The sequence below is a fragment of the Gordionus sp. m RMFG-2023 genome, chromosome 3, assembly GCF_954871325.1.
Source record: "Gordionus sp. m RMFG-2023 chromosome 3, tfGorSpeb1-WG-v2, whole genome shotgun sequence".
Lineage (NCBI taxonomy): Eukaryota > Metazoa > Nematomorpha > Gordioida > Chordodea > Parachordodidae > Gordionus > Gordionus sp. m RMFG-2023.
Window position 1 is genome coordinate 32,073,596 of NC_088777.1, and position 18,183 is coordinate 32,091,778.

Consider the following 18,183-nt stretch of genomic DNA (forward strand, 5'->3'; position numbering starts at 1 on the left):
ATTATTTTAAGTACTGCTTATAAACACATATGGCAACAATCATTTACCATGATGTTGTTTTGGAAAAAGGAATAAAGAGATTTACAAGGAAAAAAATTTTAAAGGTAACGAATACGAAGGGTGGGGTGTGTTTTGGGTGATTTTTTAAATCTTTTAGTGATATTAACGAAAAGCGGCAAGATTTTAAAGGGAAGGGGGAAGTGTTCCTTTATAAATCCCTCCCTTCCCCGCCTCTTGTTTACTCTGTGTAATTATAAATTTGTTAAAATTTCTTTTTTTGAAAGGTGGACGCAGCTTAACTCTAGCCAGATTAGCTAATTCATTTTTTATTTGGTATTCATAGAAACAAAATTTTGAATTCCATTACTACCAAACATAATTATAAGACAAAAACATTATATTCAAAAATTTAAAAATGTCAAAATATCCATAATTAATTTCATTTTTAGACATTCTGAGTAATTAGCATTTACTAATAGTCAGCTGATTTTCAAGTTTTAAATGAGTACATTGCTTGAATATGAATCTCAATTATTTTTAGATTGTTACCACGATGATGGTCTATTAATTTTAGCCAAGTATGCCTATACTCGTATTTTCTTTTTTATATATTATTTATAGGGGTTTGGGAATTAATAGAATATTTTTGAACTTTCTAAAGCTTTACCTTGACCATGAAAATTTAGTTATCATTTTGAATAGTTCCCATTTGGATGTTGAATACTTTATAGACAAACTTAAAGAAGATGGTGAGATGTTTTTGCCTAAAATAATTAATAATGAAACATCTTCTCAAAAGAGGTTTAATATGTTCACTTAATAAATCCTGTTTCTATAATTTCTTAAAGAAGTGCCATATATCTTGAAGGTGGTGTGCTTTTTGTGTCCACCAGAATTTTTATTGTTGATATGCTCACTGAAATAATATTAATACCATCTATTACTGGAATACTAGTTTACAATGCTCATAAAATTGCTGGAAAATGTCAAGAAGTATTTGCTCTAAAGATTTTTCGAGAAACAAACAAAATAGGGTTTATAAAGGCATTTTCTGATGTGCCACAAGCTTTTAACAAGGGATTTTTAAGTCTAGAAAATGTAATGAAGAGATTGTTTTTAAGACATTTACATCTATGGCCAAGATTTCATTCTTCAATAATATTGTTTTTAGAAAATCATAAACCAAATGTTATAGAAATACAAATTAAACCTACAAAATTGATGAATGAAATTCAGATTTCAATTATTGAACTTATTCAACTATGTATAAAGGTTAATAACTTTTCTTTGGGTGATATGAATTGTAAGGAAATGACTAAAATGCATGCCCTCAAAAACTAAGCACCCCTACTATTAAAGAAGCTCAATTTAAATTATATTAATAGATAATCGTATTTAGCTCTATAAGATGAGTTAAAAAAAATTTTTTAATTAAAAAAACAATGGTAACATAGTAAAATTATAAAAATATTATTTTTTTACATGACTAAACTATGCACCCCCCTATCAAATAAGCTTAATTTATAAAAAATAAATGCAGAATCATATATAGCTTATTAAAAAGAAGCAAAAAATGTTAATATTATATTTTAAAACTTTTTATAATCTAGTGGGCATTTGAAAAAAAAACACTTTTTTTTTGACAAGAAGCTTAATTCTTAAAAAATAAAAGCATAATCATATTAAGCTTATTAAAAGGAATCAAAAAATGTTAATATTAAGTATAAATGATTAATAAATTATTGCGATTTTGAAAAAACACTTAACTTCTTCCTTTTTTTTGACTAAACTACTTGCCCCTACTTGCCCTCGGTAAATATACATTATTTTTAAAAAATGAATAAGAATCATGTTTAGCTTTTAACAGAGACCTGCAGAGGTACCATTTGCACGGCCGGGCCCGATTTTAAATTTTTTAGGCCCGGCCCAGATATTTTTAAAAAAAATTTTTTACGGCCCGGCCCGGATTTAAAAATTTAAGGCCCAGCCCGGCCCGGATATTTTTTAAAAAAATTTTTTACGGCCTGGCCCGGATTTAAAAATTTAAAGCCCAGCCCAGCCCGGATATTTTTTTAAAAAAAAATTTCAGGCCCGGCTCGGAATTTTTTAAAATTATACCTGGTATATACAAAAATTCACCTATGAGGTATTTTACCATATTTTTCAGCGAGTATTATCGCTTATTATTTAAAAAATACATGTAAAAAGCTAATATTTTGAGAATATTATATTGAATTTATAAAAATTATAAAACTGTTATTTATAATATTTTGAGCATATATTATATTTTATATTGCATTTATAAAAATAAAACTAATATTCATAAAAATGGTAATAATATTTGTCATATACTATATTTTATATTACATTTAAAAAAAATAAAACTAATATTTAATTTATAAAAATGGAAAATATTTTGAGAATATAATATACTGTATTTAATTTACTATTTAATTTATAAAATAAAAATAAATCGCTATTTAAAAAAATGCATGTATAATAAATAGTATTTTGAAAATATAATCTAATTGCACAATATTAATATAATTTATTTTATAATATAAATTTTTAACAAAAGAAGATAATTGTATTATATAATATTGTAAAAAAAAATAATGAAAAATGTTGGATTAAAAACTTTCATGACTCAAGGTAAATATAATAAATTCAATAAATATTTGACAGTTTGCAAAGTAAAAAACCAGCATGATTGATGAAACCCTATACTCAAGAAAGATATTAAAAATTCACAAATTATCATGAAGAAAGAGAAGCATATCTACCTTTTCAGGTTGAAGATTACTTCTTCTTTCTTCAAGAATTCTCCCAGTAGTGGAAAAATTCCGCTCACAGCTTGCACTTGAAGCAGGAATTGCCAATACCCGTTTTGCCAATTTTGCTAAAATTGGAAATTCGCTTTGATGAGCCGCCCACCACTCTAACAAATTATTCACCTTAAATGTTTCATCTATTTTTTTATTTTTTTATTTATGTAATTATAATATTCATCATCGGGTATTGACATATTACCAGAATTACCATCGCCCCATTTGTCATAAAACGATTCAGTTTGTTTAACAACAGTCGTAATTTGACTGGTCGATGGTATTTCATTTACTTCCTGAGCCTCTTGTAATTTAATATAATCTTTTATATAGTTTTCCGTCATTTTGCGATCTGTCCCTGACTACATACGTAATTGCTTGAATTTGGGACAGAGAAAAAGAGAAATAAAATGATACTTGTGTAAAACAAATTTTTCAATTAAAAAATGCTTTATATTAAGTAAAATCAATTTTATTTTTCCTTTTCGCTTTGAAAGGTATTACAAACTTTAAGAAGTGATATTCCTTTATTTGATTGTTTTGGTAAAATATATTCTAAAAATTTAGATATGAATTATAAATATATTAATAATACTTGAATATTGGGGCTTATTTATGATATTCCTTTATTTGATTGTTTTGCTAAAATATGTTGTAAAAATTTAGATATGAATTATAAAAAAATATATTAATACTTTGAATAAATTTGCAGGAAATTAATAATTAGATCGATCTGTGGGTTGTTAGGTAGTGTTAACCATCACCCAATATTATATTAATCATAACTATAATATAATATAATCTTATAACCATTAACTCATAATGTAAAAATTTTTATAAAAAATATTAAGGCCCGGCCCGGCCTGGGTTTAACAATCTTAGGCCCGGCCCGGATATATTTAAAAAAAAATTTTTTAGGCCCGGCCCGGATATGTTTAAAAAAAATTTTTTAGGCTCGGCCCGGCCCGGGTATATTTAAAATACGGCCCGGCCCTGCAGGTCTCTGGCTTTTAATAAGATTCAGAAAATGGTAAAAAAATTTTTTGACTAAACTACGCACTATAAAAGCATAATCATATTAAGCTCATTAAAAGGAATCAAAAAATGTTAATAATAAGTTTATAAATTTTTATAACTTATTGCAATTTTGAAAAAATTCTTTTTATGACTAAACTACGCGCCCTCGGTAAATATACATTATTTTTAAAAATGAATGCATAATCATGTTTAGCTTTTCAAGGAGATTCAGAAAATGGTATTTTTTTTTTTTAATTTTAATTATCAAAAAAATTTTTATTTTTTGACTACAATACTTATTTATGCAGAAACATGTTTAAAATATCAACTAGATCAAGTCATTTTAATTAATTTTTCCCAATCATTCTATACCTCTATCCAAACCCTCGAAATATATGTATTAAATTTTTTTAAAAGAGAATCCCAACTTAATTCAAGCTAATTATTCAATTTGCATACATGTTGCAAAGGTTAGGAGACATCTATTAAGGAAATCTCAAGGCTTAGGAAATATTTATTTTTATATAATTTGCAAAAAATAATAGCCTAATATATTTTATTTGTAGAATATATTTTTTCTATATTCAAATGTATTCAGGCCAAGCTGGTTACGGTATTTGAAAAAATTGGGGCATGTCAGGGCTTGAAAAATTTAGCCCGATACAGATGAGTAGTTTATAGAGTTTAATTAAACTTGTATAATGAGAAATATCCTTGAAAAGCTAAACAAGATTCTGTATTCATTTTTTTTAAAAATAATGTATTTTTAAAAAATAAAAAAAACATTTTTTTAACTCATTTTATAAAGCTAAATACGATTCTTTATTAATATAATTTAAATTGAGCTTCTTTAATATGGGCGCGTATTTTAGTCATTCCCGAAGTATAATGTTTTAGGAAATAAATTTTTCTTTTAGATATTTTTTAATTAATTACCACATCATATTATGTTAGGGTAATATAACATGCCTCTTTAATAAAACACAATAATTATAAGGTATATAGTTTATTAAATAAGTTTAATTAATAAATTTTATTGATAATAATCAGAGACCTGTAGGCCTTGCCTTGAGCCTTACCCAGATATCCAATCCATAAAATTATATGATATTGGAAATCGGGACTTGAATGAAAATCCATCATTAATTTATTTATGTCTCAATTTTCAATTTTCCCCTATAATTTTTTTAGAAATTACAGCCCAAATTATTAAAAATTATATCAGACTTGTCCAAATAATTTTTTTTGGATCTAGGCATGAAAATAATAATTTTTTTAATCTAGTCTCGACTAAAATTTAAACCAAAGATCATTAAAAATAAAATATATAACTTTTATTGGAATGAGAATCAAATCAATCTTTTTCAATGCTGCAGAGGGATATCCAGAATTTTATTCTGGAGACCATCTAAAAATGGCTATAGGTTCTTACCCCAGATCCCCCTGTGCTGGTTGGCATTGTGTTTGGTAAATAATAGTCATTATGAGGACCTATCTTTTCCACTATAAATTATTTCCAGACTTTTATCACATAAACATAATATATTGTGCCATCTATAAATGGAAATATTTCAAAAATATTTATTCTTTTAATTTTACAAAGGTTGTTTTAGCATATCAAAATAACAAATGGTAATGCAAATTATATTACTTAGATTAAAGATATATTTTTAGAATCTCATATAAAACATATAAATGATATCAATAAAAGACTATGATTTTTTGGGGAAATAAATAAATCAGGGAATTAATTATTTTTATTACCAAAATATTAATGTCCTGGGAAGTATTTATAAAATTTTGAGCAGTAAATTTAGCAAAATGGGCAGTATTTTTATTATCAAAAAATCAAGGTTTTTGGTTCAATATATATAAAAAAAAATGTTCAATTAATTTAAAATCCAGACAGTGTTAATTAAAAGTTTATCATCTTTTTTAATTTTTTATCTAATATAGGTTTGATGTAGGTGCAAATGCTGCATGTCAGAGGTGGTGATTTATAAAAATGTCTATGGGAGCTCAATTTTTTTTAAAGATATGTTCATAACTTGTAAAAAAAACCTAATTAAATTTTAATTAATTGTAAATAAAATAATATTAAAAGGAACGCGTTCACGTTCACTCTGAATTTAAAAATTTTTTTAAATTTAATAATTAAAATTGAACGCATAAAAAACAAACGCTTGCGTTCACGTTTAAAGTTCGTCAAAAATACAATCATTTATTTTTTTAAAATTACTTAGTTCAGCGTGATCATTTTAAACGCGTTCGTTTACAACATTGTTTATCAAATTACTTATATCATTATTAATAGGGGTGTACCGATACCACTTTTTGGAGGCCGATCCGATATTTTATTGATATCGGCCGATTACCGATCCGATATTTTTTTCACCCCTACCCCACCCCCCTTGTCTACGCCACTGGTACTTTGTCATTTTTGATGAGTTTTATTATTTAAAAAAAATGATATTCCTCCAATAAATGAGTTGAAAGTTTTCAAAAAGTACAAAAATAGTTTGACACTAGGAACGATTGACTCTAGAGACAAATATGTTGTGCATTTAGTTTTAGTTTTTTATAGACATAAATCAAGGTGTATGATTTATAAAATTTTATCCTGTCTCATTATTAAAAAATGTCAAATAACTCACTTCATCACTGAGGTGAAGATATTTAACTTTTTTTATCAATTAAATTCCTTGAAATAAAACATTTACTACTATTTGTTTTTAAATAATAAGGAACTAAAGGTATGTTGCATGACGGACTCTTTCTTGTTAGAAGATATCAATGTGGAAAATGTGATAAGTAGAACCTTTTCCGATGTGATAAGAATAAAACTAGAACCAGCATGGGATCAATTAAACTCCAAGACCCAGAATTTAATTCTTTCCCTTAAAACTCTTCGACATTTATTGATGTAAATATTTTTTTAAAAATTATTGATTACCTTAAGATTGGAACTGAAATAGAGAACTGTTATAATTTTTCGAACCTAAACTGTTAGAAATGCTACCCTAATAAAAATTTGAGAATCGGTTTGAACATTCAGTGCAAGTTAGCTAATTGAGTTCTGCAAATTAAACAGAACCCGATCAGAAATCGGGCCTAAGATTGCAAATAAAAATTTTTGGGCTTAAATTAAAAAAATTTGAGCTTGGTCTTTGAAAATTGGGTCTGGTTTTTTATAACAATTTTTGCAAGTTAAATAATTTTTCTATCAAATCTGCACAATACATTTTTTTTAAAATTAATGATTCATGCATGATTAATTTTATTTGCATAAAGAATAAACATATATAGAAATGTATCTAATAAAAAAGTCATCACAACATTAGATATATTATTACTATTGTATATTTACGGCTCAATAATATTAATGATTTGGTGATGATTATTCATAAGTTTACCTAATCATACTTTATGTGTTTTAAATATTTCATATTAGGTATATTTGTATGTGCAATATTAATAAAATAAACATTATTTTCCTTATCTATCCGGTTTATTGATGAAGGTGCTTCTTTATACATTATTCTAATAAGTTTATATGCTAAAGCGTTCAAACCCATTTTTACAGGTTCAATCTCATGCAATATTATTACTTTTTATGAACAGAACGTGAATTCCTGAACAGAACCGTTTGCCTACCATTTGGATCATGATATTTAAAAAAATTCAATGATCAACTCATTTTAAAAAGTACTCTTTTCCACTTTCTTAAACTTAAAGTCTGAAAGAATCCTTTTAGACATCTCTCTCTGTTGTCTGAGAATGATCTTTTTGTTATGATCTTCTTTCCTTTTAATTTTGAACATTATGACTTGTGATTTAGCACTTAATTACACATTTATTATATTTTTTTAAATAGCAGATGAAACATATTATTTAGAAAAAGAGAAACTATAGTATATATAAAATATATAAACTAAAAATATAGAATTAATTATAAAGTAACCAGGACCATAAGAAAAAAATGAAAGGCCAGAATTCCAAAGAAAAATCTCCACAAACAATTTTATTTAAATGCTAGTGCCGTAGACGTTACTTAAAAAGTAACGACTACTGTCCTAGTATTTGTAAAAATTTACAATATATTTTTTATAGATGTCAATCAATAATATTGCTTATTTTTGATTGGTAGGAAATTAAACAAAGTGTTATAAAAAATATGGGCACGAGGCATTCACCAGCAAAACTAAGTTATAATAAAAAAATTTTTTTTTAACTAACTTAATTAATTATTTGTATAAAGTTTTTATTAAATGGAAACGCAATCGAAATTGATTGAGATGACATCTCATTATATCCAGATTACATTAATCTCCAAGTGTGTAGGCATGCAATTCAACACCACATATCCCCAACCAGTTATTCAAAAGGAGATAGCCTCTAATGTGATCAAAAAACGACGATGTTTGATTTGCAATGCCGATGATCATTTGGTACAACAATGTAAGGTTTATTCTAAAAGAAGTGGGCTACAATCAAATAATAGATACGATACAAAACCCCTGACAAAAAGGTTAATTCGATCATTTGAAGACAGATATGCTCAACCATGAGATAAAGGAAAAACAGTCATGACAACGGAAGTTGAAGACGATCCATCAATTCATGGGGTGCTAATGACAAATATTAAATGCCAAATTGATATGTTCGGTTCAACCTATGGTCAACCTGGAGGTAAATGATATCGGTATGATGACGTCTACTGCAACCGTCAATCAATTCTGTTCAATTCAACCGATGGGCAATTTGAATGTTTGCGAGATAAGCATTTATATTTTTTTTGGTTAATATTTTTGGGCATATTTTGACAATGATCTAAAAATTATAATTTGATACCGTTAAATGGCGTCTGCTGATAATGTCAATTTATGAAAAATGGGTGATGAATAAAAAAAAAATTTTTTTTTAAATTATTTGATTATGAAATATAATAAATGATATATGTACATATAGATCATAATTTTTATTATAACTTAGTTTTGCTAGTGAATGTCTCGTGCCCATAAAAGGGTGGCATGTCCTAGTTTTTGTAAAATTTACAATATTTTATAGATGTCAATCAATAATATATTGTGTATTGTTGATTGGTAGGAGAGATTAAACAAAGTGTTATAATAAATAAAAAATAATAAAAAAAATTTTCACTTATAATATTTTTATAAGATATTATTCATTCGAAAGAATTGTGATTATTATTCCGATTGATATAGTGAATGGGCCACACCATTGATTCCAGTAAAAATTATAATGGAAAGTTGCTGATTTTCAAGTTATTTTAATCCAGGGTTGTGGAAGTTAAATATCCATTGCCTAGAATTTAGGAAATTTTGCCAATTTAAAAGGTGCAAAATATTTTTCCAAAATTGATTTTTCTTCTGCATATTTACAGTTACATTAAAAGAAGGAAATTCATAAATTGTTTACGATAACGACTCATATAGGATTATTTGCCTTTTGTAGGTCACCGTTTGGATTAAGTATGTCAGGCTGATTTTTCAGCGTACTATGGCATCAGTTTTCCAGGGCCTAGAAGGAGTTTTTTATTATATGTATGATGTGTTAATTACTGGTGTAACATCGGAACAACATAATCAACGTTTGGAAGAAGTTTTCAAAAGAATTCGTGATAAAGGTCTGAGGGTCAGCAGAGAAAAAGGTGTTCTTTGGGTAACAGAACTCTATTTAGGACATTAAATTTTTATCCAATGATTACACCTGCAATCATATAGTCAGTTTATTATTTAACATTTCGACACAATTTATGGCCACATGTCTCATTTTTTTACACTTAAAACACAAACGAGAATCATCATAATCTAATTGTACCCGAAATTTTTCTCACATTAGAATTTTCCATCGTTTTCTTAACGGAAAACCCCCACGGAAATTTTGTTCTTTGACCATACAAGTTCCAACCTTGTGTCCTTTATAACCACAAAGGTTACATATTTTATTATTTAAAATATTATTTTTAACACTAAAATTTTCACTAAATGTTCTGTCCCTTGAAACCCCATTTTTTTCATTTGGACCATTTTTGCCACATATCTGGCCTTTATCACAATTATTATTCATATTCATCCATTTATATACATCCTGATATATAACTTTGATTATATCTTTCATTTTAATTCTCGGAGGATAACCACCGATCTCTCAACACATTCCGGACGATCACACTGATTATCCTTTAAGATTTTAACCACTTCTGGTTCATTATTCTTGATTTCATTTAAACTAATTTTCTGTGTCTAATATTTTTTTCAAATAATTTTCGGATGCCACAGAATTTAATTTTTTATATATTTTTTATTTATTTCATTTTTTTTTCGGCTTATATTTATCAAATTTTTCAACGCTATGTAAACTTTTTATTAAGAACTTAATAACAAAAATTCTTATAAATGCAACCCTTATCAAACATACTAGGTTCAATATCAAACTTAAACAAATAATCCATTCCATATTTTATTTTATACAAATTACAATTTTTATTTTTAAATAAATATAAATTAAAACCGCAATAAATTAGAATAAGAATCCACTGGTCATGAGCACCAATTTTTTAGAGCTCAACTTAAACCTCAACTTTCTTATTACAATTAATTAAAAATAAATAAAATAAATTGAAATCTTTAATTTCTTAAAACTCAATTACCTTACTATAATTCTTTAAAAAAATTTTTTCCGGTCATGGGTTACTTTATTTGAATATTTATTGATAGTTGAAAAAATCATTATATTTTGTTTTATTTTCAATATTTAAATCACAATTCCTTCAAATGAATAATATCTTATGAGAAATATTATGTCAAAAAAAAATTATTATTATTTTATTTATTAACACTTTGTTTAGTCTCCTACCAATCAACAATATGCAATATTATTGATTGACATCTATAAAAAAAATATTGTAAATTTTAAAAATACTAGGACAATATTTTGTATTACTTTGTAAAATAATATAAGATAGTTACATGTACAAGTAACACGTTACCATGAAAAAAAAATCACAATTTTTACCCGTTTTATTTAATACACAAATTGAAAGATGAACTTTCTACCTAAGGTAAAAGGTTAAAGTTCATCAATTTTAAATGATAATATAAGCTTACTTATTTGTCTTGTTGTTCAATTGATTTCGATATTTCTATTTTTGCTTTTGCGTTTTTACAACTTGTTAGTTAATTATTATTGTTTTTGATATTTGAATCTTTTTATTTAAGCTTTTTTTTCACTTCGTCTTGAAGAATGCACATTTATTTTAAACCTTTGCATGTTTTTTTCTTCAGATTTTGACAATACTGTCAGGGGCGGATTGGCCATAAGACCCGATGGGCATTTTGCCCATGAGGCCGCGAGAAAATGTCAATTTTTGAGGCCGATCAGAGGAAAATATCAAAATAGAGGCCGATTAGAAAAAAATTATTATTATGTTCACATTATTTTCTCTTATCATTTATTTATTTTTAATGATATCTCTATGATTTGAATATCACATTCCTTGAGAGTTGTCATGTTGTTTACTCTATTTTAATACATAATATATCAATGGCGTCGCTTGACGCTACACATCATTACCACGTTCTTTTCTTTGTTTTTTTTTCAAATGAAGTGAAAACGCTTCCGTTTGAGTAGAGTGAAAGCTAAGTTTTGATTAATTTATTATATTATATTTTTATACATTGATTTATTATAGAAATTGTTTTAATTCATTGAAATCAAATAAAATCCAGGTCGGTGAATCAGATAAAAGGATGGATGCTTGGGTGAAACAGAATAATTTATCTGGCCAAAATAAGTTGAGAAGGCTGCAAAAAATAGGTGAGATAAGATGGTGGGCACGTGAAAAGCTCTTAGATGGATGTATGGTAAAGAGAGCTTGCTCCCAATAACGTAAAGTCACTTCAATTTATAATAGATAATAAATAATTTGAGACAAAATCTTCATAATTTATGTAAATTTAAGACTCTAAGTAGCTATAATTATTTTAAAATAATGGGGCCACTGTCATATTTTCAAACTCAAAAATTAGGTACTTTGTCAGCATGGAAAATGAAAGAAGATGCTAAATCTTCTGTATCATCGATTATTACATAGATTCAAAAGAAAGCAATAAAATGGCTGCTAATTTAAATGAAACATTTTCATATTTATAGCTCCTGGAGAGTATCTGAGTACAAAACGCTCTGTAAAAAGATCGAATAGGACGAGCGAAGAGAATATATAGTGACAAATGCCAAGATGAACGTCCTCAATGACCTTTATAGGTTCGAACTATTTCGTCCTATAATTGATCAAGTTATAAACAGCTTGTCGGAACTACTTTCTGCGAATTGATAGCTTATTTTGAATGTGCAATATTTGTATCCAAGACATTTTGATGAAATAAATAGTAAAGGTATTTCTGCAAAGGCCTTGGAAAAACTGGGACAGTGTTAAATTTCATAACGAATTATGTTCATTTGCCAGTGTATTCAAAGATTTGGTAGCAGAATTAAATGAAACGGACGATGATATCGCATGTACAAGTTAGGAGTCAAACGAAGAAGATGGAATATTACAATATGATAATAAATCAGAGTGTGATAATAAATGTAACAAGTGTTTAATATGCGTGTATGAAATTCTTAAAAGATACAATATGCATACAAGTGACACTAATTTATTTTTGGCATATGAATACATTTTAACTTTATCATTTACGCAGGTTAATTGCGAGAAAGCATTTAGTAAATTAAAAATTATAAAAATAAGCTGAGAGCTAATTTTGACCAAGAAAAATTACAAGCGTTTTTAATGATGTCAGTTGAACGAGAACTATTAGCGTAGATTGAACTAGAAGATATTCCTTTATATTTGCGCAAAGGTTCAAAGTTAATGAGAGATTTACTAACGTAAAAATTATATATTTTCTTAATTCTTATTAGAATCTTATTAATATTATTTACGATATGATCGGTGCCGGATTTTATAAAAGTGCAGCAATTTTATTCTCTAATATTGTATAACTGCAATAATTTTATATTTATAATTAATTGATTTAATATATTGAGTTTGCATTTTTTTTATACATAACATGTGATGTATGATTTGATTTTATAGTGCAATATCGTTGTAAATCTAATATAAAATATATATTTTCAATGAATAATATTTTATATAAATGAATATGATTTTAGATGTGCATTTTTTAAAAATAAAATATATGATTATCGTATAATACTATTCTTTTTTTTACTAAAAATGTAAAACGTTTGAACTTATTTTCAAAAAATAAGAAGTAATAAAAATCATGTAAATCAAAGAAGGCATTTAAGGAAACCCGGTCGAAAACCGGGCAAAAACGGGCCAGCCCGCAAAATGGGGATATGGGGGCGAAACCCTCATATAAATCAGGCCGCTATAAAAAATTCCCTCGCCAGTCTGCCCCTGATATTGCTTGAACTAATTAATCTTTTTTTGTCAGGGTAATCGTTTATATCTTTTGACAAATCATTTTGTGGTGATCAGAAATTTATTCTTTAAAACATTTCTAAGCACAAATTATTTTGAACATATAATATTATATTTAAGGTATCGATTTCATAATATCTCATAAAATTAAAATTGTCTTTACTAGGATTAAAATATAAAGTAACGAGTGACGTAAAAAGTAAAATGCTACCTAACTTCATTGCTTGTTTTCCGTTAAGATAGCGACCGTTAATACGTCAAGTTTTATGCATTTTGTTATAATTAGAAAATGAGCGAGATAAATATATATAAAATCATTAACAGCAATTTATTTATCCAAATATACTATAATCATATATAGTATAATATGCTGAATATTTCTTAATTCATTTAAAATTGATAAGATATTAAAATAATAAGTATTAAGGGTTTGGATAAAAGTAATATTGGCATTATATAGACGAATTATGCAAATTTTCATAAAAAAAATTATTTCATTGGTGCCCCCCCCCCTTTAGTTATATTTCTGGTTATGATATAATAAAAAATAATAATTGAAAAGTAAAATACCAATTTTACAGTATAATTATACACTAAAAACTCCATTTTTCTGAAATAAAATAAAAATGAAAATCAAAAATATAATTATAAATTTTGAATCCTAGCTTCAAATTTTTACAAAAGTATTGGTTAAACAATAACAAAACATTATATTATTAAAATTGGTTTTTTTTACATTTTTACATTTTAACATTTGAAATTAGTTATTGTATTTAACTTAATTCGTGCCTTTTTCTACATTTTTTTATTATCTTTCAAAAAAAATTTCCCCTTCCAAGCAATTTGTACAGACTTGATAGCTCTACTTTTTTTATCCAGTTTCAAAGTCGAAGAAAGGAATGTCTAAGTGGGAATTCTCCCGTTAGCAAATGCGACTCCCAATGGATGCTAGAACCTGCGGCAGAGTTACTATATTTAAAGGCTAAAAATAGGGCCGAAAATGGTTTTTATTTATTTTTTTCTTTATAATATATTAATGTATAACCATATTATAACCACTTCTAATAGGAACCTAAATCAAAAGAAAAATAGGAATTATGAACGAGAAAGTTATAATGTCATAAAATATACTTTAATAATTAACTTAATATATCAAATAGATTTATTTTTACTGGTGCATGTAATTTTTTTAATGAAACGCCTTTGAAGAGAAATCTTTTCTCCTATAAGTGTTTATCCATTTTATGAATCTTTCTTGATTTTGAGCATTCCTCTCATTTCCAAATTTTTTGTAATTACCTTAAATTATTATACAATGATTTAGTAAAAGAATTAATATATTACAAAATAAGTTACTTTGTAGAAAAGGGTCTATTAGAATTTGGTATGAACAGCCCCCTTTTATGTATTCTCATTGTTATAAAAACGGAGTTTTTAGAGTCCTTGTTTTACATGGGATAATATATCTATTAATTTTTATTATCATACAGGTACCAATCACAAAATATCTGGAGAAAACCCTAAACTAAACGTTTTGGTCCAAATTTTGAACAAATTAAAAGGGCCGTCATTTATAGGACATAGAGAAGAAGATTTAGAGAGAGGAAACGAAGATCAAGAAATTCAACCGAGTGTATCACTAGAGAAAAAAATGATTTTAATATTAGTGAAAGATGAAATTATATTAGAACAAATCAGGACTCGCTTAAGTAGACCCATTTGTCAAGGTTTATTATTTGGGGAGGGAATATAATGATAGAAAATAAATAAATAACGATACTAATCACTTAGTAATTGCAAAAATTAGTTATATATTTGTAATCGATTACTTGCTTAATAATTGTGAATTGTAATTAGGAATCTAATTACAATTGTAATCTATTATTGCGTAACCTTATAGTAGTTTATACTATATTAATTAAAGTTTTCTAAAACAGATAAAATGTTACAAGTTTCTTTTATTTAATTTGGAATAAATCAAAGTTGCAATTTAATTTAATTTAATTTATTTTTGAAATTTTACATCTTTTATCAAACTAAAAAATAAGGCTTCTATAACAATTTTCATATTAATATATAAAACAATCAATCTACACAATTTATATAAAAAAAATCAATTTATATAAACATAAAAAAAACAATTTAAAGGTTAGTATTAATCGGTCATATCAACATTAATATATAATATTGTTTTCACTTAACAGTTGTTTATACTATATTAATTAATATTATATATAAATTTTATATGAATGTAATTTGACCACCTAAAAACATGATTATCTCCTTTCATTAAAAAAGATCCACCTACTCTCAATGTATCTTTTTTATGAGTATAAATATATATTTTCCATAAAGTTAAATTTGTAACCTTAACTACTTGACTAGTTCCTTGTAAATATTAAACCTTAATATGATTATTATAACTTCGCCTGGTGGATTTAAATGGTTTGACGATCTAAAATGGTTCACAATTTAATTTATCTAATTTTAAAAACTGTTTTTGAAAGACGATACTAATACCACAAACGAAAACGTAGACGAATTCGAAATAACGGAAAATGTTCCCAAGACTAATGATAAGCAACGATTCACAAAAAAACGCAAGGTTAGAATTATGGATTATACTTATTTTTTAAAAATAAATAAATATATTATGGGATTTATTTCTGGAAAACTCCTCTGCGATTTCAAAGGTTTAATAAAAAGTTATATATCATTAATCCAAAGGATCACCTGTACCACTTTTTAGCTTATGCCCAGGCGAAGGATAAGTCCAATGCCACCGATATTCAACTTTTTTAATTTAGTGTTTTAAAAAAAATCCAAATTTTTTAAACCTGGCCTAATGTAAAAATAAAAAGCCAAGCCTTAAATTATTTTTGTTATCATTAATTTATTTGAATAATTAATGATATTAATTAATAAAGGAAATTTATAAAGCATAACCTAAAGTTGGCATACAAATCAATTTTATTTTTTGTTAGTATTTTAAATAGTTTATTCGTTTTTGTTTTCGAATAAGACATTTTATTATACCGCATTTTACTATATTTTACATAAAAGTTTTAATTAATTTCAAAATTTTATTATAATAAATGATTTTAAAAGTTATTTTAATCCTCTAATTATTATTTTTTGTATAATAAATTCCTATAAAAATCATTTTCATATTGTTTTAAGGGATATGAAAAATATTTATAATTATTTATGCCCTATATAATATATTTATTCAACAGCTTCAATAATCACTCGAGTCACTGACATCTTTAACCCTCACCTCCCTAAAATGATTTACCCCTAGAAAAATAATATTTACTCCTAACTGACATACTCACTATCATTGAAAATTTTAGTCTCCCAAATAATTATTACTGATACAATATAGATAATATATAACAATTTTATTAACATAGTAAATTTATTGTAAATTTATATATTTGTTTGAAAATTTAAATATATTGCAAAATAAAAAAATATTTGACATTAAATCAAAAGAAATAAGAGGGTACATGAATAATTATGGTTTATCTAATATATATAATCTCCAAAATCAAAACATGATCGTTTTCGTATCATCTTTATTAAAATTTAAGGAGACTATATAGTGTGATATTCATTTTTTGCCATTTACCAGCATCGAACCACTTCTTTTCAAAATTACACGCTTTATGCCTGCACCTCCTATTAAATTTAAAATATTAATTATATATATTAATAAAACTCAATTGCCTGCCGTTATCGTAGCTAGGCCTAAAACGAATTATTTGTTATTTGATATTCGATTCGTATTTTACAATACGAATAACACAATTATTCGATTCGAAATTTCGAATCGAATATGAATAATGAGGAAAATTATTCGTATTATTCGAAATTATTTATATATAAATATTCGTAATTATTCGCAAATATTTTATTGCAAGTAAAATTAAAAGAAGTAATTAAATTTTCCTAGTGTTTATCATTTCGTTTTATTTTATTTCCTATTATCAAATATCAAATCATAACAAGTTATATTTGCTGAAAAAGTTTAATGGAAGAAAAGGAAAAGCTTCAAAGTAAAATATAATTATTTTATTTTGATTGTTTCTCTTTAATCATTTTTGATGTTATGAACAAGTCAAATTTTTATAGAGTGTGCCTCTTTCCCATATTCTCAAGCTCCTGGCAGATAAATAACTAAAATTTTTTGACTAGTTCTTATTATTTGATTAGGAAAATCCTTTTCCCATTCAGTAACCTTATTTTTGGCAAATTTTAAAGACAATCTAATTCAGATAGTGCATTATAATATCTTCATCCTCTATTACATTGTCATAATCACCTCTAAAAATTATATTAATAATTAAATAAAGGAAATTTATGCTACTAAAGTATTTTTATATATTAAATAAACTCTATAATGAAATACTTTCTAAAATTTTGTTATATTTTATATGCAAATATTTAAAATGTAGATATTTTAAATAGATTATAATTTTAAAAAGATTATAATTTTAAAAATTTTATTTTGTCATAAACACCTTCACCTCTAACTAATAAAATGATATTAATAATAAAAATAAATACATGATTAAATAAAGGAAATTTATGCTACTAAAGTATTTTTAATAAATAAAATCTATAATGAAATACTTTATAAAATTTTGTTATATTTTATATGCAAATATTTAAAATGTAGATATTTTAAATAGATTATAATTTTAAAAATTTTATTTTGCCATAATCACCTTCACCTCTAATAAAATGATATTAATAATAAAAATAAATACATGATTAAATAAAGGAAATTTATGCTACTTAAAGTATTTTTAATAAATAAAATCTATAATGAAATATTTTCTAAAATTTTGTTATATTTTATATGCA

The 18,183-nt window shown here is 25.6% G+C and overlaps 1 protein-coding gene across 1 annotated transcript in view; it reads left to right on the forward strand.

The window, feature by feature from the left end:
• The first annotated feature begins 466 nt into the window (after positions 1-466).
• Positions 467-18,183, forward strand: part of LOC135927545 (DNA repair endonuclease XPF-like) — a 33,666-nt gene continuing 15,949 nt past the window's right edge. The window contains exons 1-7 of the mRNA XM_065463594.1: positions 467-578; positions 622-801; positions 849-1,272; positions 6,587-6,765; positions 14,154-14,317; positions 14,805-15,041; positions 15,822-15,919. Coding sequence (XP_065319666.1) covers positions 502-578; positions 622-801; positions 849-1,272; positions 6,587-6,765; positions 14,154-14,317; positions 14,805-15,041; positions 15,822-15,919 — 1,359 coding nt within the window. The 5' untranslated portion in view covers positions 467-501. The remainder of the gene's footprint in view (positions 579-621; positions 802-848; positions 1,273-6,586; positions 6,766-14,153; positions 14,318-14,804; positions 15,042-15,821; positions 15,920-18,183) is intronic.